The 24,551-nt window shown below is 38.6% G+C and overlaps 1 protein-coding gene across 5 annotated transcripts in view; it reads left to right on the top strand.

The window, feature by feature from the left end:
- ZMYM2 (zinc finger MYM-type containing 2) overlaps positions 1 to 24,551 on the top strand; it is an 89,302-nt gene that overhangs the window by 46,556 nt on the left and 18,195 nt on the right. For 4 of the 5 annotated variants that reach the window (XM_049701239.1, XM_049701241.1, XM_049701242.1 and 1 more), the window contains 8 exons: positions 686 to 757; positions 5,832 to 5,982; positions 6,480 to 6,595; positions 9,319 to 9,435; positions 11,332 to 11,482; positions 13,742 to 13,914; positions 21,009 to 21,174; positions 21,825 to 21,859. In XM_049701239.1, the coding sequence (XP_049557196.1) occupies positions 686 to 757; positions 5,832 to 5,982; positions 6,480 to 6,595; positions 9,319 to 9,435; positions 11,332 to 11,482; positions 13,742 to 13,914; positions 21,009 to 21,174; positions 21,825 to 21,859 (981 nt within the window). The remainder of the gene's footprint in view (positions 1 to 685; positions 758 to 5,831; positions 5,983 to 6,479; positions 6,596 to 9,318; positions 9,436 to 11,331; positions 11,483 to 13,741; positions 13,915 to 21,008; positions 21,175 to 21,824; positions 21,860 to 24,551) is intronic. The other variant, XM_049701240.1, reaches the window with a different exon arrangement.

The following is a 24,551-nucleotide window of genomic DNA, read 5'->3' as shown; positions in this document are numbered from 1 at the left end:
CCATTTTCTTGCATAGTATTTTGACTTTTAAGGAAAACAGGATGCTTTCTGCAAAGAGTAAGGATATAAATTTCTATGTGCTGGAAGCTGTTATATGTGCTTTAAAAAGAGTTTCCAAAACAACCCATTTGCAGATGATGAAAACTGTAACTGTGTAATTTCCAAATCAGTTTTCTTTTGTTTTTGTTTGTTTGTTTGCTTTGGCTGCACTGCAAGGCTTGTGGGATCTTAGTTCCCTGATCAGGGATTGAATCCAGGGCCACGTCAGTGAAAGCTCCGAGTGCTAACCACTGGACTGCCAGGGAACTGCCGAGATACTGTTTTATGTATTATTAATAGATTTTACTGAATACATTTAGAATACCTTGTCATCTAAGAGAAATATGTGATTTTTTTTTGCAAGGTCTACTTAGAGGTGAGTCAAATCTAAGGGTCTGTTTTTAATTCTTTATTTATCTAGTTACTATTATTTTTCTATAGGATAATTATAAAGTTATGATATATAATATTCTGTAAGCTGGTCAGTGGCACTGTAGGACAAATAGGCATTTTTAAAAGTTGGAACGAGGTTGTAAGTCACAAAACAGGTAATTAAGACTCAACTTTTACAGATTGCTTGTTGACCTTTCGATCTAGCAGCCTTTCTTTATATCTTTTTATAAAGCCTTTTAAAATCTTTTTTTAGGTAGGTAGCCATCCAAGCTTTCTGAAGGAGGTTCGTGATCACATGCAGGACTCTTTCTTAATGCAGCCTGAGGTAAGCAGGAGTGTGGCTGGGGTTAAGGCCTCGACATGACATGCTCTGCTACTGCCTTTATTGTGTGTCTGAAAAATCGTGTACATTTTGAAGTGTATTAACATTTATGAACTTTAAATATGTCAGATGATGATTATTTTCTTACTTTATCTCAAGACCGACGAACTTTCTCATTTCACTAAATTTTACATGTGTTTTCTTGTGTGCACTCATTTGCTTTTAGGTATTTATGTTATTAAAAATTATTTTAAGGGACTTCCCAGGTGGCGCAGTGGTTGGGAGTCTGCCTGCCGATGCAAGGGACACGGGTTCGTGCCCCGGTCTGGGAGGATCCCAGATGCCGCAGAGTGGCTGGGCCCGTGAGTCATGGCTGCTGAGCCTACTGCAAAAAAAAAAAATTATTTTAAGATATAGATTTTTTTTTTTTTTTTGCGGTGCGCAGGCCTCTCACCGTTGTGGCCTCTCCCGTTGCAGAGCACAGGCTCCGGACGCGCAGGCTCAGCGGCTATAGCTCACGGGCCCAGCTGCTCCGCAGCATGTGGGATCTTCCCGGACCGGGGCGCGAACCCGTGTACCCTGCATTGGCAGGCGGACTCCCAACAACTGCGCCACCAGGGAAGCCCTAAGATATAGATTTTTAATGCACAGTCCTTGACCTCAGTGGGCATTTAAAAAAAAAATAAATTTATTTGTTTATTTATTTCTAGCTGTGTTGGGTCTTTGTTGCTATGCACGGGCTTTCTCTAGTTTTGGCGAAGGGGGGCTACTCTTTGTTGTGGTGCACGGGCTTCTCATTGTGGTGGCTTCTGTTCGTTGCAGAGTGTGGGCTCTAGGGTGTGCGGGTTTCAGTAGTTGTGGCACGCGGGCTCAGTAGTTATGGCTCGTGGGCTCTAGAGCACAGGCTCAGTAGTTGTGGCGCACAGGCTTAGTTGCTCTGCAGCATGTGGAATCTTCCCGGACCAGGGCTCGAACCCGTGTACCCTGCATTGGCAGGTGATTCTTAACCACTGTTCCACTAGGGAAGCCCCCAGTGGGCATTTAAATATAGGATATAAGAGTCCTTCTCTTGTGCCTACCTGAAAGAGGGGGGGAAAGATCCTTTCTTTCAAAAAATGTTTCCAAATCTATGTTCCCATTAAGCCATATGAATAAATTAGGACTTGAATAATAAATGTATACAATTAAGAATAATTATAATTGTAGTACAGTGATCAAAATAAGGAATTTTATATTGATATAATACCACTGATTAACCTATAGACCTTATTCAAATTTTGTTCATTAATGTCTGTTATAGCAAATTGAGGAAAAAAAATTGTATAGCATCCAGTCCAGGATCATAAGCCATTATTTAAAAACAAGTTTTTTTCAGTTTCTCCCTCTGTTCTTCTGAGACCCTAATTCCAGGTGTATTAGAGTTCCTGCTCCTGTCCCATGGTCATGGTGGCTCTATTATTTATTGAGCTTTTTAAAGTCTTGTTTTCCTTTTGGCTTCATTTTAGAGACCTTGTAATGTGTCTTTAGTTTTACTAATCTTTTCTAATCAACTTTTAGTTCCATGTGGTGTATTTTTTTGTCTTGGACTTTGTCATCTCTAGAGGTTCCATCTGGGTCTTTTTTATGTCCTCTATTCCTGGCCTCATTGTGTTCATATTTTTCCTCCATGAGTATATCAGCGTATTTATCATAGTAGCTCTTTTAACATCTTTGCCTACTATTTTCCTGTCTGTCCTTTCTATATAAAATGTCTATATAATGAGTTATACAGTTGACTGAGAGTCAACTTGAGTGAATAAAAGAAGTGTAAGGTTTACTTGAATTTATCTCTTAATCTTCACTTAGTATAAAAATTAGTATAATAGCATGTCATTGTTGAAGTTTTATCACTATCCCCCTCTCCACAGGGTTCTTCACTATTTTTATGCTTTGGACTCCCTTGGTAACATGGTTAGATGGTTTCTCAGCATGCTGTTAAATGCATAAAATATCTATGATTACAACTAGAACCAATTATTCCAAATAGAGTTATCAAAATATTTAAAAATTTTTGAAATGTGATATATATATACTGTATTAATGCATTAAGTAATAAGGTATAGTGGTTATTAACTATAATGTTTTTTATTTATTTATTTATATAATGTTTTTTGAAGTAATGTTGGACATCAATGATATATTGAGCCACCTGCCAGTATAAGATAAAAAGTTGGGGATTTTTGTTTTAGCGGGTTCTGCTAAAACTAATGTGGTTTATTACCTCTAATCAGAATGAAAAGAAAGCTACGTTTCCGTTAGATGTTAATGAATATAAAGGTAATAATTTTTCCATGTGATGTCATGGACCTAAGTTAGTTTTCAGTTGTATCTGGATGTGGCCAGGAAGTCAGTTCTGTGCAGCCACACTTGTGCCCATTTCCTAGATTAGATTTGCAGTAACAAGTCCATCAAGGCTTTGTCTCTTGAGCACCTACCCTTGCCGTCCACTTGCTTGGTTAAAAATGTAGTAAATGAGATGTTTTACTTACATCTAAAAGGAAAAATTAGGGAGAAGTTTTAGAATCTTGTGATGGTTAATTTTGATATTCATGTGGAGCTGGTTAACATGAAAATGTAAGGCACCTTTTTTCAATGACTAGACTGAAAATGAGCCCATTTGCTGCAAACTCCCCATTATTTTTTCGTTTTACCTCACCAGTGTTGTTTCTGTCACATCTACCTCATACTTTTTTTTTTTTTACTGAATTTATAATTTATTTCTTCCCGTGCCTGAATGGGGAATATAATAATTGTGAATTTGTTCCACTTAATTTTGTTCCTTAAATCACTCAGTGCATATTTATAGGGTGCATGAAATTTAAATATGATTACGTTGTTTACATAGGAAGCAGAGAAAACATGGCATGACAGCATATATCTTTTTTGCTAATACTCTCCCGTTAGATGGGCCTTTTTGTTGTTGAAGTAGTGGCAACTGTGAAAGTGGCTGTTAACGTGTTTTCAGTGTTAATGATTCTGTTTTTCTTAGTTTCACACAAAACTATTTCTCATTGGGGACCGGTTGCTTAGCTTCTTGCTTACTTGACCCAGATCAACTGGTCTACTTTTTATGGGTACGTCTTAAAACTTACTAATTACTTAACCATTCTGGCAGTAAAATCATTGTCAAGTTGAAGGATATTTCTAATAAGTTAAAAAATCTAGTGCAAGATTAGAATGGATGATTGGACCTCATTTATATCTGTAAAAGAATTCTTCATAGATGCTGCTCTGTAGAGGTCTCACATCCACCTGCTGGGAGCTGCTTTATTTTTCTCTCTGTAACTCTGATACAATGGCAGGTGTCCTGATATTTTTAGTGTTCCTCATTTGTACTGTGGTGCCAGATTCTAAACATTCTTTTATTTTTCTTTGTTTTATTGATGTGTTTTCCTTGATACCTCTTCCTATATAAATAAAATTTAAATTATTATATTAGGCCCCAGGAAAACATGTTGTCCTTCCAAACAAAACAACAGCCTTCTCCTCTACTGTCCTGAACATTGGGAGAGTCATAATCAGACTTAATAGGTTTGCAGTTATTCTTATTTTTTCCGTGTTAGTATCCTTTTGCTATTGATACGTTTTTCTTTTTGGTTTTTCTTCTCTTTTCTTTTTTTCTGAGCGTATCAGAGCTTGAAGAATGAGTTGGTTTCCACTTTGAAAAGTAAAACTTACGGCTTCCTTTGGGTGATGTTTAAGTAAATAAGGAACCACTAGGAATAGAACACGCATTCCTGGCATGGAAACAGCTGTGTTTTCTCATGACTTTTATATTAATTGTATGCTGAGAAGGTTTTTTCTTTTTTCTTTTTTTGGTGTTGATGTTGTTTTTGGCTAATGTTTTTACCTTCAATTTCTTATTTTATTTTCTCAAATCCTGTGACATTTGTGAAATTTATCCATGCAGTTTACTCATTTTTTTGTTATTTTTGGCCTGATTGTCGTCTTCCCTGACATCTATTATTCATCCATCCATGGAACGTTGAGCACTTCTTATGTCATCATATTGTACTAGGTGGTGTTGGGTGCGAAGATGCGTGAAGTAATCTAAACATCATGTGGAAAGACGGATGCTCGAGTCCCTTCTATAAAATGACCTTGCGTCTACGAATGCGGAGGACTGACTGTACGATTACTTTGCATCGTGACATGTGATATTTGATTTAACTGATTATGACAGTTCTGTTACAGTTCAGGAAAAAAATCAAATACAAGTTGCACTTAAAGGCTTGCTTTTACTTTTGTTTGATTTCTAATTGTGACTATCAAGTTAATTTTTAAATGCAAACACACCAGTTCCTCTGAATTGTATTTTTGTAAGACTGTCTATATTTCAGTGATACTGCTTTTGTCTAGTAATTTCCAAGCTGCACCTCCTTTGGCCTTTCCTCCTTTGGTTTTACCTCATTCTCTGAATTACATCAGGGTTGGCAATATTCACCTTTGATACGATTGACTTTATTATTACCTATTGACTAATTATTAACTTTAATAACCAAAAATTGAATGAAAATTTTTTAAATTAAAAAAATGTTAAAGTTTTTAATATTTTATTTTGGTTGAACGAGGTTTTAAATGTAGTAGAAAGGTGTTAAATCAGTTTTAAGAGAAGTGTCAGAGTGCTTGGGACAATAGCAGCTCAGCTCTGAAGGAGGGTAGTTGTTTGATTATTAGGACTTATATTTTGTAGGTTCATTTAATTTCTTCTGTTGCATGACAAGGAGGTGTGTCATCACTGTGAACAGAAAACACCGTGCCTTTCTTACATCTTCAGTTTCTACTTATATGTAAGGATTCTATTTAATTAATAGGGCAAACCACTGTTTTTGAAGGAGACTTAGCTTAGATCATGGTTTTGTTTGACCCTAATATAGCTGCATTGCAGTTAACACTTTGCATCAGATGAAGACTTCTGACCCACTAAGCCTGATTAGAGATGAACAGAATTGTTTTGCAGAGAGAAAAAGTATAATGAAAAGTACAATATTTTGTTCTAGTTAAATTTTTAATTTTCTTTTTATGTTTCAAATTTTAGAAATATGGAAAACTGACCACTTGTACTGGCTGCCGAACACAGTGCAGGTTTTTTGATATGACTCAGTGTATAGGTCCTAATGGGTATATGGAGCCTTATTGTTCAACTGCTTGCATGAACAGTCACAAGACAAAATATGCAAAATCACAAAGTAAGTCTCAGGTATTTGGAAAGCTAAAAAACTTCAGTAACATTAATAATTTGTTAACTACTCTTTCTCCTCTGACTTTCATTTTATGCTCACTTTTAACTGCATAATGGGTTTATTTTTATTACCACACTAAACTTTCTTAGTGCAAACTTTAATGGTTTTGATCATTTAATTTTTAAATTATTGGTGAAGTTCTGTCCATGTCTGTGTTCCTAACTAAAATTGTTTTTCCATCCAAACATTATCTAAAACTGAGATCGTTTCATGTATCTGTGTATGTTTTAGAGATAGTATCAGAGTCTTCTTTTATGACAGTATTTTTTTAAGGTGCAAATAATCTCAGAAATTAATAAAATAATATTTACATAAAGTTTCATTAAACTATTCTCAGAGGTCAATTAAGATTTTAAACTATTCTCAGAGGTCAATTAAGATTTTTTTTTAAAAAAACTTTGATTATTTTATAAAAAATCAGATATGTACTTTTTCTCTCCTAGGTTTAGGAATTATTTGCCATTTTTGTAAGCGAAACTCTTTACCTCAGTATCAAGCCACAATGCCTGATGGAAAACTGTATAACTTCTGCAATTCCAATTGTGTGGCTAAATTCCAGGTTTGTTGTTTACTTTGCCTAATGCTTCCAATAAAATACACAAAGAAAATTAGCGGTGTAATATACTTCATCTTTATTCAATGTGCTGATTTTTACATATTTTGTTGAGGGTCAAACTGGAGGGTAGAGATTCTGGAGTCAGAGCAGAGGTAGCTTCACCAGCCCTCTACTTAGCACAGATGCTCGAAATTGACTTCTTAATTGTTATTTATGATACAGACTTGGAAGGAAAGTAAATTTTAGCTATCAGCCTTTAAAACAAAAGGGTAAGTGGTCTAGCCAGCAAAATCGAGTTGATTCAGAGTAGCCGAGGAGGCGGCACCACAGGCAAGTCTGGAGACTGAAGGGCGAGATTTGAGCCCGGGGTAGCTGGAGGAGGGCCAGCGTCCCAGGTGGGGCTGCTCATCGCTGGGTTGCTGCTGGGTTGCTGCTGGGTTGCTGCTGGGTTGCTGGGCAAGCAGGCAGCTCTCCTCCTGCTGGTCTGAAGTTAGCTGCCCAGCTTCCTGGCCCCATGTTGAATGAGGTTTTTCTTGATTCATTTTCACATAGTGTCATTGAGCTCAGTGCCTGCCGTGCAGTTGTTTCTTAGCAGATGGTTTGAGTAGCATCTGACTTTTACGGGTTCTGTTTTATGTTAAGTGGATGGAGGATGTAGGTACACTTATCCTGGAGGTGACAAGCGTGCACATTTTCTTCATGTATTAGAAACTTGCTGTGGGACTGGAGATTGGACTTGTCCTGGTCGGCCTTCGTTTCATTCAAGATCAGCTTCGGGGAGACATTTTCCGTTTCGGTCAGTGTAAAGAAGAGCTCTCTGACATAGTTGTCAGAGCTGGAGTATGGATAGTCTCAGGACAGGACTGCTGTATGTGTTCAGATGTAAGCTGGTTGACCAGTGAGGTGGAGTAGTTGGGGATTCAGCATGAGTTAAGTGGTTTACCTGATATGTATGAAATTTCAGGGTAGATTGAGTTCATTCATCCAACAGTTGTACTGTGTTGCAGGCACTGTGCTCTAGTTAATTGATTTAAATTGAAAATGCGGTCTCTTAACTACCTTAAATTGAGGTAGTTTGAATTCAGCCAGGGGAATGTTGTTTTTGTTAATAGTTATACCTTGCCTGAGCTTAGGTAATTAACCACATTCAAGATTAAACTTTTCTTTTGGAAGTTGGGATGTGGCCACTGATACGTCCTGAGAGTGGTAAACATTGCTTTCGACTTGTTGGTTCTTCTCAAAATAGAAATTAAGGACTAAGGATTAATTATGGGAGAGGAGGACAGTGTCTTTGCTGTTTGTCAGATTTTTAACTTTCTTCCGTTTTGATGTTGGGTAAACTGAAATGTTAATTGAAAATGTTTTAACTACTTTTTTCATTTAATTGAAACTTGTATTGCCCATCATTTGATAAGAACATTTGTGTATGTACATTGTATATTTTAAAGAAACAATTTAGACTCTTACTTCGGAGGAATGCATCCAAGATAAGCCTGTAGGGCAGCCTCATCACTCTGTGGCTGCACGAAAGTACAAAGTTGACAAATAGAAAAGCAGCATTTTTTCTTTATCTTAAAGCAAACCGTAGATCTTGAAGTTTTATGTCTTCCTTAGATGTTTTTCCATTTCATAGTAAGATAATAGGATAACATTTCATTTGTTTTGAAAGGATAATTAACTTTAACGGACTTCAGTTTTTTGGAAACACTAAGGGTATTGTTGCTGGGTTTTATTTTTTTAAATAATTCATTCACCTGGTAGTTACAGTCTTAAATATGCGTGTTTTCTTTCTTTTCACAAATTCTCATTGTGTTGTATGATGTTTATCGAAGTTTTAAAATGATAAAGGTTTTTTTCTCCCTCCATTGCTGCCTTGAAAAATTTTGTACTATTTCATACATTCAACAGACTATATGTAATATGGATTAGAGAGTGAGAATTAAATATCAGCATACTCACCACTCAGGTTAGAACAGATTCCCCGCACGCGCCCCCACCCCACCCCCCGCCCCCCGCCGGGCACGCTGCCTGGCTCCCCGACCAGGGACCGAACCCAGGCTATCAGCAGTGAAAGCGAGTCCTGATCACTGGACCACCAGGGAAGTCCCAGAACAAAACTCTTAAAGCCCACGTATGCTTATATCTTTTTCTACTCTGTAAATCGTTTTAACTCTTAAAAATGTAATAAAACTAAAATAAATTTCTGGCATCAATACCAGTCTGTAAAGCTTACCCCCCCAACTTTGTTTAAAAACAAGTATAAAAAGTATAAAAAGGCTATTTTCACGGATGGACTTGGAATGAAAATGATGGCAATAATGCAACAAATCATTAGTAAATTAGCTACTAGAGGCAGAACTAGGAGCTAGGTTCTTTTGTGTTTATTTACTAGTTCAGAACTTGGTGAACTGACCTCACTATTTGCTTGTATTTTCTTAAAGAAGAAATCATAATTGAACTTTATGATTTTTTTTCCTTTTCCGTATTATTTTAAATAAATAGTAGTAATCATGTGGTAGAAAATGAACTTCAATTTCATAAAACGAACTTAGCATACTAGTATTTTTAAAGACAAAATTCAGAAATGTAGTTTTATACGTTGAGGAAATAAGTATTTAAGAAAGATAAGTACTATTTTCCTGGACGTCGTTGATATTTGATGGTCGTCACAAAAAAAAACTTCTAAAATCCACCTCAGACTCGGTGTGTTTTGTGCTTTGTTTTAGGCTCTCAGCATGCAGTCATCTCCCAACGGCCAGTTTGTAGCTCCAAGTGATATTCAGTTGAAGTGCAACTATTGCAAAAATTCCTTTTGTTCAAAGCCAGAAATCCTGGAATGGGAGGCAAGTCCTATTTTGTTAATGTATGTTATCTAGTGCTAAAATGAAAGTCTGGTATAGTAACTATGACATTTCCATTTGAGAACCTATTTCTTAGTTTTTCCGATTTTGTGATGATTGGATTATTTGCTTTTTTTATGTGGGAGTAGCACCAAGAAAGGATCTGGTTTTTTTTAGGTCAAACAGAAAATTATTGAAGACATATCGACAATATATTATGTTCATAGTAGTGCACAGAACGTCATTTTAGCCACATACCTGGGGTGTCTTTTGTTTGTGCAGTGTTGTTCCCATCTCCTTCCCCACCCCCCACCTTTATAAGTATTGTCTGTTAACTGTAGTATCTTACATTGCCTTATGTTTACCATGTTGTCATTTAAAGTTTTATAATTGTGTTTTAATAAAGGAATCCTAATATAAATTTTATTCTCCCTTTCTCATCACTCTTTCCTTCACCAGTTTATTAATTTACTTTGCCACGTCTTTTTGCCATAGCAGAAACTCTGAGCATTAATGTTTGGTTCAGTAAGCGGGCAGTAATGAATGGATGGATGGATGGGGGTGGGAGGAGGATGGGGCAGGGTGGCCCTGGCTGGATGCTGCTGCTTGAGCAGTGTTCACCTTCGGCTATTCTTTCTTTCCATGTTTTCAAGGGCATGGAGTATGTAATAAATGGTGTACAAGATGTAGTGCTAACAACAGCTGCCCTTGAGCCAAACTTAATAGTGGCTCTTGGCAAATCCCTTAGTATCTGAGTCTTAGGCAGAAGGTGATCCCCAGAACTGGACTACATGATTTCTAAAGTACTTCGGAAATCTGAAATTTTATTATTTAGTCCCTAGAAAATTTTTTAGTTTTGTAATTGTGTTTGGTGCTGTCTCAAGAGCATTTAAACCAGTCATTCTTTGAGACTGTTGTCAGCACCCAGTGATGAGTTTTAGAGACTGTTACCGTCTTTAAATCACAGCAGGAAGGATGTTGAAGGCCCTGAAAAAAACAGAAACAAAGTTAAATCATTTACCTACTTAATGTTATAATCCTTAGCGATACATTTCCTATAGGCCACAGACATCCAGTTTAACTAATTCACTGCTGCATTTAGACATAGCTCCACAAAATTCAATACCATTAACTACTCTAAAATTACTCAGTGAAAGAATAAAAGTATAAGTATCACTAAGACAAGATGGCAGTCTGGTGTTGCTAACAGAACTGGAGAAATGGGAAAAGAAAAGCTGCCGCCCTTTCCTGGTCGGCTGGATATTTGAGAAGTAGCTCTGGCTCTTGTGGATTTGGGGCCAGGAGAAATAACTAAATAATTACTAAACTTGCTCTATTCAAGGGAACCAACTCAGTCTCACACTTGGCCGCACACTGTGTGATGACCCCCAGTGGAATACTTTACCCATAGTAGGTCTGTCACTATTAAGCTGTGGTAGGAATGCGATCGAGTCTGCTTGACTGTACTCAACAAAGAATATTTCTTTTTTTTTTTTTTTTAAGAATATTTCTTTTTGAGTGAAAATGGTATGATTGTCATAGTTCTTATCTTTTTGTAGCTTATCCATGTTGTATCTTCCATTGTTTTCTTCCCATTTCTCCAGTTCTGTTAGCAACACCAGACTGCCATCTTGTCTTAGTGATACTTATACTTTTCTTCTTTCACTGAGTAATTTTAAGGTAGTTAATGGTATTGAATTTTGTGGAGCTGTGTCTAAATGCAGCAGTGAATTAGTTAAACTGGGTGTCTGTGGCCTATAGGAAATGTGTCACTAGGAATTATAACATTAAGTAGGTAAATGATTTAACTTTGTTTCTGTAAAAGTGGCTTGTGTATTTCTTACCCTTGTTCTTGAGGTGGATGTCATATACTTACCAAGGTTCCCATTGTGCATGTAGAACAAAGTGCATCAGTTCTGCAGCAAAACTTGTTCAGATGACTATAAGAAGCTGCACTGCATAGTTACGTATTGTGAATACTGCCAAGAGGAGAAGACTCTTCATGAAACAGTGAATTTCTCTGGAGTTAAGAGACCTTTCTGTAGTGAAGGCAAGTGCATATACAGTGTTGTTCATAACTTTCTTTAATATTTAATGTTAATTTTTTGCCAAAATATGTAACTACATATGTTCAGAGTAGTGGTACAGTTTTAGTATAGCTGAAAAAAAAATTGAGTTAGCTTTTCTACTGTTACTTTATATATATTTATAGACCTCTGGGCCCCAGGGTGTTTTATCTCTAAGAATTTGGTAACATGTTTTTCCATTACAAGGAAGTTTTGAGAATAAACTAAAAGCATTATCATACCACGTTATTTCTAAACAGACAGATTGTGATCTGAAAGTTGATTTTCCAAGTGGATTAGAATTATTTTCCATTGGCTTCATTCCCTGCCTGTTTACTGCCTAGTCTACAAAGGTATTCAGTATACCAGAAGGAACATCACACGAGGCATTACTACAGGCAGAAAAGACTTTTAGGTTTTCAATTTGGGATGCCAGGGAGACACTGGCTTTTGTAATAGTACATTCAGGAATTCTCTTTCCTCTCATTTATACTTTTTGCTGCTTTGGTGCCAGGCGGCAGATTAGAAAAATGAAGTTTGTTTCTCATTCTGATTCTCCAGAGATAGGAGCCAGGATTGTAGCTAAGGGTTTTGGGCTTTTTCTATTTTTACTTTTCCCCAAATGTCCTATTCTGCTCTGCGGCTCTCACTGTCTGTTCTTTCTTTGGCCCCAGGCACTGGACTCCCAGCTTTCCTACCTGCTGTCCTCTTCAATTATTTTCCAGTTTTTTTTTTTTTTCCCCTTCTTCCTGGATCCACTTTTTCTATCGATTTCTACCGCTAGTTAGAGGCAAGAAAAAGGTTGGAAAATCCTAAAAGCAGTAGGGAATGGCAGCGATATCAAAAGATTATTAGTCCATTCAACAAGTGCCTCCGTTTCTACATTAAGCATTTCACACTTGAGGTCATGTCTGCAAGAGGGTACTGCTGTATCACAGCAGGCATTCCTATTCATGTAGGCTCAGTCCCCCAGATGAAAAGTAACCACGTTTACTGTTAAGATTGCAGCTATAATGAAAAGTGACATAATGTTGCATTAAAGACATTGATTCTGGATTTAATTTAGCTCTTTTACCTGAACTTTCGTGCTGTGATTCACAAAGCAGAGTGCCTTAGTGCTGAGGGCTAGCGCACACAGCATTTGGATTATGTGGGTCTTACTAAAGTGAAAGACAAGTTGCAACAAAAAGATAGTTGACATTAAAGAACATCATTTTCAGTTGGAAGGACTTTCTGGGCAATAAAAGGTTAAAAAGGACGTCTATTTTTTTCCTGTTTAATAATATATTTTGTGCTTTCTCTAACTGCACCTAGTTCTCTGCTGGAACCTGTCAGAAATAACAAAACATGTAATACCTGGTACTACCATCAAAACCTAGTTAGAAAGATAAAGCTAATAAAGGTAAAATATTAAACATGTTTTAAGATATAGTTCAGAGTAACAGAAAAGAAGCCATAAGGACAGTTCATAAGTAATTGCCAAGTAAATTACATAGGAAACAGTTGCAGTCCCTATTAAAGGATGGGTAGTATTTTGGTAGATACAAAAGTGGAAGCAACACCAGAGTGGAAGGTCATTCTTAAGTGCACAGCATGAGTAGACATATGAAGATTATTTAATACTTTATAGAGATGTCATAGGGAATAAATAAAATTTAAATGTAAGGACCGTTAAAATAATGCATTTATATAGTTGGTAAAGGAAGTGTTTTGATTAAAGAATAGAATAACAACATGCTGTTTTTGGACAAGTCATTAAACCAGTTTTACTTCCCTGAAGGTCCTTTAGGGTGACAGAGATGGGTAAGGCTAGAGAATTGAGCTAAAATGACTGCTTAGCTGAATGTATCTTTAAGTTTGCTCATTGCCTCTCAACAGTCTCCACTTTTCATTTCTCTAAAATGCCCATTTGTGGTGTGTTTATGATACTTAAGCAGGATTATATTGGATTATATTTACACAGAGCAGGTACAACAGTTTTGAAGTGTTACTAGACTTGAAAGTCTTAGAACATGAATTATTTGAACCCACACCATATCTAATATAATATTCCATGTTCTGTTTCAGTTTTCACAGGCTGGTGTTGATCACAGTAGATTTCACAGTTTTGATCAGGAGAGAAAGAGGACTGTATATGTGAATTTATAAACACTTTCTAAAGCCAGTGCTCTGTTTGACCTGTAAACTCTTTCTTACCTCAGAAATGAGTTTTTGTTTTAATAATGAAGCCTTATATTTCTCAGGCTGCAAACTGTTGTACAAACAGGATTTTGCAAGGCGTTTAGGATTGAGGTGTGTGACTTGCAACTACTGCTCTCAGCTGTGTAAGAAGGGTGCGACGAAGGAGCTGGACGGCGTGGTGAGGGACTTCTGCAGCGAGGACTGCTGCCGGCGGTTCCAGGACTGGTACTACAAGGCAAGTACCGCCGGCCCCGTGGGCCCCCAAACTGGGATGTATCTGTATTTTCAGCAGTGTAGTTCAACAAAATGGATTATTTATCTAAAATTTATCTTACTAAATAGAAATGTTTTTGATGAGTACTTTATCAATTATGAACATTGGCAGGTAATTGTTTTAGATACTTAGGATGTGTTTTTGTTTATTTTTTTCCCCTAAGTCCATAGTTTATAACAGGGTTCAATCTTTTTTTTCTTTTACACATTAATTATTTATTTATTTATCTATTTGGCTGCGTTGGGTCATTGTTGCTGTACGCGGGCTTTCTCTATTTGCAGCGAGCGGGGGCTACTCTTTGTCACGGTGCACAGGCTTCTCATTGCGGTGGCTTCTCTTGTTGCGGAGCATGGGCTCTAGGCGTGCGGGCTTCAGTAGTTGTGGCACGTGGGCTCAGTAGCTGTGGTGCACGGGCTTAGTTGCTCCATGGCATGTGGGATCTTCCCGGACCAGGGCTCAAACCCGTGTCTCCTGCATTGGCAGGCAGATTCCCAACTACCGCGCCACCAGGGAAGTCCCCAAACATCTTTTTTTTTTTTTTTTTTCCCCAAACATCTTTTTAAATAAAGAGAGGAGCAAGGTACTTTCCAAGTTGTTATAGGCTAAGATTTGGCTGCACTTTTGAAGTTACCTCACTACTTTACTGTTATTTCTGACTACTTTAAGCCCTTGAATTAAGGTTCACACTTTAGAAACACAGCACAAATACTAACACACTGGAGGCTGCGTCCCTTTCCGTCTGAAGCAGCACCTTGTTACAGACAGATGAGAAGTCACTCAGGAAATGTTACTTTGATGGCTCTAAGCGCTCAGTTTCAGTTTAGCACACAAATATACCTTTTCCTCCACTGTTGAGGAGGTTTTATTCTTAGAAACTGGTTTTGGATGCAGGTATTTAGTGGACACAGATGTGGAAACTCCGCTTTGTTCTTACTGTCACCCTTTTCACCATTTGCTTTGCTGTTTGAGACAGAGGTTGTTACCGTGTGATACTGAGGAACCCCTGTCATTAGTTTATCATACAGATTTCTGTCCAGTCGTATAATTGTGAACTCAAAACTTCAGTTCTTTCAAATAGTCTTTCTTGGAGGATATTGTTTTTTGTTCACAGCATGTGGGCTGTATTTCTCTGTTTGGCTTCTTTCTTTGATTCTTCCTGTTCTCTTTTATATTACTTATAATTAAAAGAGAGAAATCTTTTGGTTTCCTCTTTTTTCTTTTTTGGGAAGCAAAGAAGTGTTCTTTGGCAAAAGACCAAATTATTCTAATGTTGCCATTTGTTCCAGTTTCCTATTTAAAGGGTAATTGTAGCTAATGTTTTTATAAGTTCAATGATGAAATTTCAATGAGGCAGTGCATTTCAGAAAGTTCGTTAAATAACTAGTGACAATTATCTGTTTAATGTCAGTATTCTATACATGTAACATTTTTATAATTCCTTGTCTTACTTTAAACCCCACAGATCTTTGTGTAATATATACAATAGCATTATTACAAGCTATACTAATCTGAGGAGTAAAGACACATGATAGGAATTTGTAAAGCAAGCAACAGTGATGATTTTTAATGTAATCAATAGGATTACAACCTTCAAAATGAGGAAACAGTTGCCCCTCCTAATTAATTGGGCCCTGTGTGGAGGCAGCCAGTGCTGAGTCAGAGAATCCCTGTGTTCTGTGCTTTCTGCTTGAGTAGTGTCTTTTCTGACATTTCTCATGAGTCCCCTTATCCACTGCTACCATTACATGGTCATCTTGAAAATGTGTTAAATTGAGTCCCAACCAAATTATGATTTTTTTCCTGACCTTCTTTCCCCTTCCACTTTTTAAATTTAAGAACTCAGAATTTTAGATTTTAGTTCATTAGAAAATGTGACCCATAATCTATAAAAAGTGCCTCATCAAGGAATGTTTACAACGAGAGCAGCCAGCCCAGCTGATGCCGCCACAGAGGAGCACACGCTGTATTTACCTAGAGTCTCGAGAGCTTTACATTTTTGTTTGTTTAAATTTAAGTATTTGATATTATATTTTTAAAATTAAAAATATTTACACCTATGTTTGTTTAATTTGACAAGACATTTTGAATAATCTGTGTTTTCAGGCCTATAAAATGGTTTGCTTTTGGATTTAAAATAGAGGTTAAATACTGTCTCTTCAAAATTAGAATACAAAAGCCATTGAAATCATGCAACCAAAAAACGCTGAGAATAAAATTAATGTTTTTTTCTTCTCCCAGATAACTCTTTCGAAGGAAGTAGGTTTTACTTTTCCTCAAAGTTAATGTTTCCAGGCATAATGTGAAACCAGGTGGGAGGATAGTTCTTTTCATTTCTATAAGTTTAAATTTTTTGGAGAAAAAGGATTTAGTATTGTAATACAATAAAAGCTACATGTTTGACATACAGTGAAGATAATTCAGAAGTCCCACTGTTTCCCAAGAATACTTTCATAGTACTTCTTAATAGAACTAATAAGCTTTTCTTAAACTTTCTTCAAATTACAGTTTTTTAATTAAGGCTTTTTTAAAAAAAATTATTTTTGGCTGCGTTGGGTCTTCATTGCTGCGCGCAGGCTTTCTCTAGGTGCGGCGAGCAGGGGCTACTCTTCGTTGCAGTGCGTGCGGGTTTCTCATTGCAGTGGCTTCTCTTGTTGTGGAGCATGGACTCTAGGCGCACGGGCTTCAGTAGTTGTGGCACGTGGGCTCAGTAGTTGTGGCACGTGGGCTCAGTAGTTGTGGCTCACGGGCTCTAGAGCGCAGGCTCAGCAGTTGGGGTACATGGGCTTAGCTGCTCCGTGGCATGTGGGATCTTCCCGGACCAGGGCTCGAACCCGTGTCCCCTGCATTGGCAGGCAGACTCTTAACCACTGCACCACCAGAGAAGCCCTAATATAGGCTTCGATTTGCCTTAAAAACCAGTAGTGAAGGGTGACAGTGTTAAATTCTTCAGTGCAAATGCCCCAGCAGTCGAACAGCATGACTGGGCTGTAATCAAATTAATACTTACATTTTAATAAGCCTTATTCATAAAAGGATACCTGAATGGAAAATATTTTGGGGCTTCTATGTTTTTCTTTTTTGTCTATAAACTGCCAGAAATATTGATTTTAGAAAATCATTCATTGTTTTTGACATTAAGTTTCTAAAGGAAATACCTAATATTCTCGCTTTAAATGTACCTTTGGGTAACAGAAGAATTCTTATCACTCGAATGCTTTGCATAGTATCCAGTGCCCAATCTTTTATTACTGCATTCTTTTTTTAAATAAATGACTATAAAATCCCCTGTTTCATTTTGTTCGTGGTTCCCCCTTGCAAAATTAGGTCTGACTGGGGAAGTGGGCAACAAGAGGGTGGAAGGTTACAAGGATGTGTATACATCAACCCAGACTGTCCAAGACAGGTAAGGGGCTGTGTCAGTGTAGGTCCAATGACCTTCCTCAGTTACTGCAGAGGAGGCTCCTGGATTAGCTGAGCAGTTGGATGAAGGTTTTTGAATTAAGTTTCGTTAGTACCTGCCTATTATTCAGATTGTTTGAATCAGTAACTGTTTCTTTTTTCCTCCTCAAAATAATACACAACCCTTGATTTTTCACAGTGCCAGGAAGACCACGAAGTGTTTGTTAAACCCGAAACATGTGTTCTTACGCTGTAGGAATGTTAAGCTCTCCTAAGAGTCCCGTCTCGTGAGTAGGAGGTAGTGGTGTTGGTGTCGGTAACAAGTGATGGGCATTAATGAGATTTTCCATTTAGCATGGTTCCAGACATTTTACCAGGAGTTTGTATGAGTGGCTGCAAAAGGAGAAAACAAGCCAAAAAACAAGAGGTTCACAACCTCTAAAATTTTGATTATGGTATTAAGCTTGAATTAGTATTGAGTTCTATTATTATCCTTTTTCCTGAAAAAATACATACATATTTTGTTGCCATTTGTAAATTAGCACTAATCTTGCTCCTTTTTTTTTTTTAATTGAAATCATCTAAATTTGTTTTGAACTTCCTGGAAGAAAGGAGCTTAAAGTGTTGTTAGGACAGAATTCCAAATGTCTATAATTATAAAATAATGAAGCGATTTTATTGGTCAGATTCTTTGGGTCGAATGTGCTTGGTTGTAGGCTCTAGGCCTATTAAATTATTGTGTAAGTGGAAATATTACCATATACAAAGAGTCAGCACAGTACTTTTTATACAAATACAAATTGTATACAAATTGATTTGGGTTTTAGATGTTACACTGAGAACTTTCTTGCAGCATTTTACATGTTAGGATTTTTATTTCTAGTTATTCATATTAACTCATTTGTTTTTCCATTGTCTTTGTAACTTGGTGCACTAAATAAAGCTTTGGTTTTGACTTGGACTGTCTGCTTTGAATCCTACCTCTGCACTTTGGCATTTGGCCCTAAGAAGTCACTTACTGTATTGGGACTTGAGCTTCCCCGCCCTGTTGTGAGGCTTGTGGAATGGAGAGGGCAGCCTGGCCTTTGTTTTCAGGTTCTCATCTTCACTTTTGCTGTGTTCTTGACTGTTTAGACTCAGTTTCTCCTGTGGTGCTTTGGCTTTTCTTTGAGTATAAAGTATAAAAAGGAAAAAATCCCGGAAACCTGGAGCACTTCAATGATTATTTTAAAGAACAGTCTTTGCTGGTGAGAGTTTTATATAGGGACTTCTTTTTACTATTGAGTAAACTAGGACCTGGTTGATAGTGAGTGCTAATGTTACTGAGATTACTATGTTATATTACCAGCAGTATAACATTTAAGCTCACAAGTTTTTGGACAAGAGATGCGATATTGGCATCACTTAATAGTCATAATTTATACTGCAAATCTTCTTCATTGGTTTAACATTTATTTGGCAGGAGAAATCCCTGACCTGGAGAAATAAAGAGCCTGTGTTCTAACCCTGGGTGGGTATGTGTGTTACATAAGACCTGTTTACCCACACAGCCCTTTGTTCATGTGCCAGCCAGGAATTTGTTGTAGTGTTGATTCATGGGACTCCTGTGGAGACATAAAGTGAGTGGTTTCGGGCTTCCCTGGTGGCGCAGTGGTTGAGAGTCTGCCTGCTGATGCATGGGACACGGGTTCGTGCCCCGGTCCGGGAGGATCCCATATGCCGCGGAGCGGCTGGGCCCATGAGCCATGGCTGCTGAGCCTGCGCGTCTGGAGCCTGTGCTCCACAACGGGAGAGGCCACAGCAGTGAGGGGCCCGCGTACTGCAAAAAAAATAATAATAATAAAAAAAAAATAAAGTGAGTGGTTTCCAAACCCGCAGTATAAAAGTCTAGGTGATTAGAGCAGTGAGGGAAAGCTACAGCTGTGACTGTTACCAGCTATCAAGTACTTAATATTTACTGCTTTGTCAAAACTTCTAAGTTGGTGGCTAAACTAAAGGGCAATTTTAAAAATTGCAGTAATTTATTTCTACTGTAAGTAGATTAAAAACTTAATTATGGGGCTTCCCTGGTGGCGCAGTGGTTGAGAGTCCGCCTGCCGATGCAGGGGACACGGGTTCGTGCCCCAGTCTGGGAAGATCCCACATGCCGCGGAGCGGCTGGGACCGTGAGCCATGGCCGCTGAGCCTGCACGTACAGAGCCTGTGCTCCGCAACGGGAGAGGCCACAACAGTGAGAGGCCTGCATACCTCAAAAAAAAAAAAAACCAAAACTTAATTATGAAAGGTACTATATTTGAAATTGATTGTTATACCTTTTGGCCTACTCGTTGATCAAGATGTTAAGAATTAGTGAAAATGGGCAAAATCTAGGTAAAATGGAATCTCTCAAAAATCTGTCCCTAGATTAATTGATTCACCATCATAAAGTATAACTTTTTATGTATGAATTTTAGTTGGTTTTATTTTGCATATTAAGTTGTAGACTAGTTAGGGCTGATTGTTTTCCTAGGTGTAGTTCACATTTGTGATCTTAAAATATAATTGTTTTTTAATTAATTAAATACCGAGTGTTCTAAGACATGAACTTGAAGTTCTTGTCATTAAAACAGTATTGGGGCTTCCCTGGTGGCGCGGTGGTTAAGAATCCGCCTGCCAGGGCGCAGGGGACACGGGTTCGAGCCCTGGTCCGGGAAGATCCCACATGCCGCGGAGCAACTAAGCCCATGTGCCGCAACTGCTGGAGCCTGCGCTCGAGAGCCTGTGAGCCACAGCTGCTGAAGCCCACGCACCTAGAGCCCGTGCTCCGCAAGAAGAGAAGCCACCGCAACTAGAGAAAGCCCCTGTGCAACAACAAAGACCCAGTGCAGCGAAAAATAAATTAAAAAAATAACCAGTATTAATGCCCTTCAAATTTATTATATTAAACTACTGAAACAAAACATTTCAAATTAACATCCATGATTTTCTCAGCATAAGAGCTGGTTTCAAAATTATTCTGGTCTGTACAGTTGTATAAATGGGTCCATTATGAGCTCAGTTTAACCTGGGAAATCTGTTCATTAATCAGAGATTTTCAGTGTAGTATAATTGTGGGAGACTTCGACCAGCATATCATTATGGCTCTCAAAATTATTTTGTAATATTAAAATGCATTGTACCGTGACTTCCCTGGTGGTCCAATGGTTAAGACTTTGCCTTCCAATCCAGGGGGTATGGGTTTGATCCCTGGTCAGGGAACTGAGATCCCACATACCTTGGGCCAAAAAACCAAAACATAAAACAGAAGCAGTATTGTAACAAATTTAATAAATACTTTAAAAATGGTCCATATCAAAAAAAAATCTTAAAAAAACGTTGTACCAATTTGGTCTGCTACCACTGTTCAATTTTTTTGGTTATAGCCTATCTTTGTAATGCTGGTCTTTGACTTCTGGTAAGTATAGAAAGGGATTTTGACAATTAGGTAAATTGCTACTTTTTAAACTTTTGTGGATTTTACTGTATGTTTATGATACAATTTTATTTTTTCTTTATCTGACATTGTTTTATCACATTTGACAACAGTCATTGAAATGTCTAGAAATCTTGTAAAATACATGTCGGACTTTTTAAACCTTGTCGTGGGAGATGTCTGACACCTTCCTTTTGTCGTCAAGGCTGCAAGGTGTGACTGCTGTAAATCTCAAGGCACCCTGAGGGAGAGGGTGCAGTGGCGAGGGGAGATGAAACATTTCTGCGACCAGCACTGCTTGTTGCGTTTCTACTGTCAGCAGAACGAGCCCAACATGACAACCCAGAAAGGACCTGAAAACTTACATTATGGTATGTGATCGTTTAGGTTAGTAACTTGAAAAACCTGTAAAGCAGTTTTTAGTTTCAGAGATCTGGATTCAAGGTAATGATAATAAGCAGTTAATTTCAGAGATAGTTTAATAGCAACTTCCGTAGTTTCCCTGGGTGGAAGTGCCTTCAGTGATGTTTCTGTAGATGTACTGCTTTTTATTTTATTCTCTTAAAAATGTAATGCTAGTTGAAAAAAATAGAGTCTACTTGGGGGTAGAGAGCAGCTAAACAGAATTATAACAAAAATTGTAAAAAAGTTGATCTGCCTATCATGTGTCACTTGCAATTTTAAATGAAAACTATTTTTAGCAAATTGTATGTGCTGGGGGTAGGTAGGAGAAACAAAGAAAACCCTTTAGACTTAATTAATAATTGAGTTAAATCTAGGAACATAGTATTGCTCCCAAAGCAGTGTATACTTTCTGAGGGGACAAAATGGGGAGAGAGTTAATTCCACTACTTATCTCTGTATTTCAGCTCTCAGATCTCATATTCTTTATTTGAAAGAACTTAAAATATATTTTCTTCAGTAACTATTTTAAAAATCAGTAAAAATTAATGAGAGATATGGATTTAGAAAATCCTGAAGAAAGTGATATTTGTCTTATTTTAAATTTGTTTGTTTTTAGATCAGGGTTGTCAGACGTCCCGAACCAAAATGACAGTAAGTATTGCTTAATAGGTAAAGTGCTAAATACTGACTTTCATCATGTGGGGAGAAAAAGTAATTAGTCCATTTTAATCTGATTGTAATAATAAAAGATTTTTTTCCTTTCCTCTGTTGAGACAGTTGAAGCATTCATATTGTGCTAAGTTACCCGATATAAAAACAGGTCCTTTTCTACCTGCTAAGGAATATAAAGGTGAATTAATTGTGGCCTTTACCCACATTGGGCGAGATAGACATATAAATATTTGCGTTGAAGCGCTCATCCCAGCTGCATCTTTAGGGCAGTAGCAATGGTGCATTTGAAATGGTTGAGTGTATGCGGTCCTGGCAGCTGTGACAAAACTTCTGAACAGCTGAGTAGAAGGTTGCCAGTAGACGATGAAAAGTCGGAGGAATAATAATGTCCAGAGGCGTGCATGTTTGGCCAAACTGTTCACTGGGGCCGAACTTGGAGGGACCTGAGGGGGATCCTGGGAAGCGGGAGGCAGGCCGGGCTAGGCGGATGCCCCTCAGACAGGTCTGGAGATCTGTCCTAGGGGCAAGGCCCTGGTAGTTTGTAAACTTGAGGAGTTCTTCCATATGCTTTCTCCTGGGTTTTTTTCTGTTTTCTTTTTTCTTTTTCTGTAGTGTTTTTCTTTCTCTTAGTGTAATACATCAGATTCTGCTTTTACATTAGCATTTCAAGGCTCTTGTGGGCTGAAAGTGGCCGTTTCTGTATAAAAGGAGCCTTGCACTGAACAGTGGGCCGGCCCTCTTGTGCCCGCCTGCAGGAGCCACCCTGATCCAGGGGCTTCTGTGGGAGCCATTTACCAGCATCATGGTGAGCCTCTGCTCGTGTGTTCCTGGGCAGAAGGAGTTAACCAGCTCTGGCTACAGATTGGAATTACCTGGGGAGTTTTCAAAACCTTTCGAATACCTAGGCTCCAACTCAGAACTTCTGTAGTTTTGAAAAGTTCTTTAGGTGATTTTAACATGTAACCACAGTTTAGGATCTCTGATGTAGATGAAAGATTGGTGTTTTTATATTATTCCATTCAGTGTTTGTTTTTGGCGGGATCTTAGTTCCCCCACGCAGGGATCAAATGGAATGGAAGTGCAGAGTCCTAACCACTGTACTACCAGGGAATTCCCAGTTTTTGGTTTTGATGTTAATAGTTAGAATCCTAGACAAGTTAAGAGTGCTTTTTTCTTTGCTTTCCTCCCCTATCTGTTCTGCCCTTGTGGTAATATATTTTTAAGTCAGATAATTCAGGAGCATTCAGCTGAATTGTCAGATTCTAACCAGGCACTTGATCCATGCTGAGGAGTGTACAGATGATCACTCCCTGTTTGGCATCTGCATGCAGCCGTAAGGCAACTCCCAACCTTGTTTCAAAGCTTTGACCAAGGCTTCAAGACACCCTTCCGCCCGCACAGAAGCAGGTACTCTTCTCCTGCAGCAGCACTGAGGCCACCTCATGGGACGGATGGAAGGATGGGCCTTTGCAGCCATCACCTCCTGTCACGTAGAGCCCCTCCCACCTTGTACTTGGATGAGAGCTCAGCTGTAGAGTTTGGGGCAAGTCACTTTACGGTTCTTTGTGTGACTTTCCCCTTATCTGTAATGTGGGCATGGAGACAGAACCTCGTCGGGGTCGTCACCAAGAGCGCTAACCCATGGGGCAGGGTGTGTGGTGTTGGAGACATAGGGCCTGCATCGGGGAAGCCACTTGAACCCTGACTTTAGAACTCTTCTCTGTCACCTCCACTGGGCTGTACAGCTTCTGAGCCTCAGTTTCCTCATCTGTAAAATGGGAGTGAGAAAACACCTGCTACCCCTTGTGCTGAGAGGGTTAAAGAATTCATTTCATCAGGTGTGTGACTTTGGTGCTTTGCATAGTGTCCTAGTCCGTTTGAGCTACTATATATTGCATAACAGGATGCCATAAGTGAGGCAGCTTACAAACAACAGAAGGTATTTCTCGGAGTTCTGGAGGCTGGAAGTCTGAGATCATGGCTCCAGCAGACCTGGTGTCTATTGAGGGCCTGCTTCCTGGTTCCCAGACGGCCGTCTTGTCGCATGTCCTCACGTGGGGGAGGGGTTTTTTGGGGTCTCTTCTATGAGGGGCACTGATCCCATTCACAAGGGCTCTGCTCTCATGACCGAATCACCACCTAAGGGTCACACCTTCACAAGACATCCCCTTGGGGATTAGATCTGAGTGTGAATTTTAGGGGGACATAGACATTGTCTATAGCTTATAGTCCCTGGCCATATAGCAAATACTCAAGAGGTGTGGTGGCTTTCGTCATTATAATTTTCATTATTTGTGGTCCTTCTTCAGAATTTATTATCAGTAGGTATAGATCCTGCCTGTTGACCAACAGAAAAGTAAGAAGCAGTATCAAGTGTCGGTTTTTACCAGGTGGCATAGTTTAGTCGACATGGTGCCCTGTCGGCAGAATGACGAGTAACCTAGGATGTCTGTGACTTTGACCCCTGGTTCATAAGGGGGTTCTAGAGTATTTCCCAGTCCAGACCCAACTTCCCCAGGTTTGGTGTGTAGTAGACACTCAATAGCTGGTGTTAACTGTTCCTCCCGCTTTACAGTTGAGGAACTTGAGGCTCAGGAGACCCAGTGACTTGCCTGATGTTGCACGGCGGTGCCGTCAGACCAGCTTCCGTGGCACGGGGTTTGGAATCCTG

The sequence above is a fragment of the Orcinus orca genome, chromosome 18 (assembly GCF_937001465.1).
Source record: "Orcinus orca chromosome 18, mOrcOrc1.1, whole genome shotgun sequence".
Lineage (NCBI taxonomy): Eukaryota > Metazoa > Chordata > Mammalia > Artiodactyla > Delphinidae > Orcinus > Orcinus orca.
This window is presented reverse-complemented; position numbering and strand designations above follow the sequence as displayed.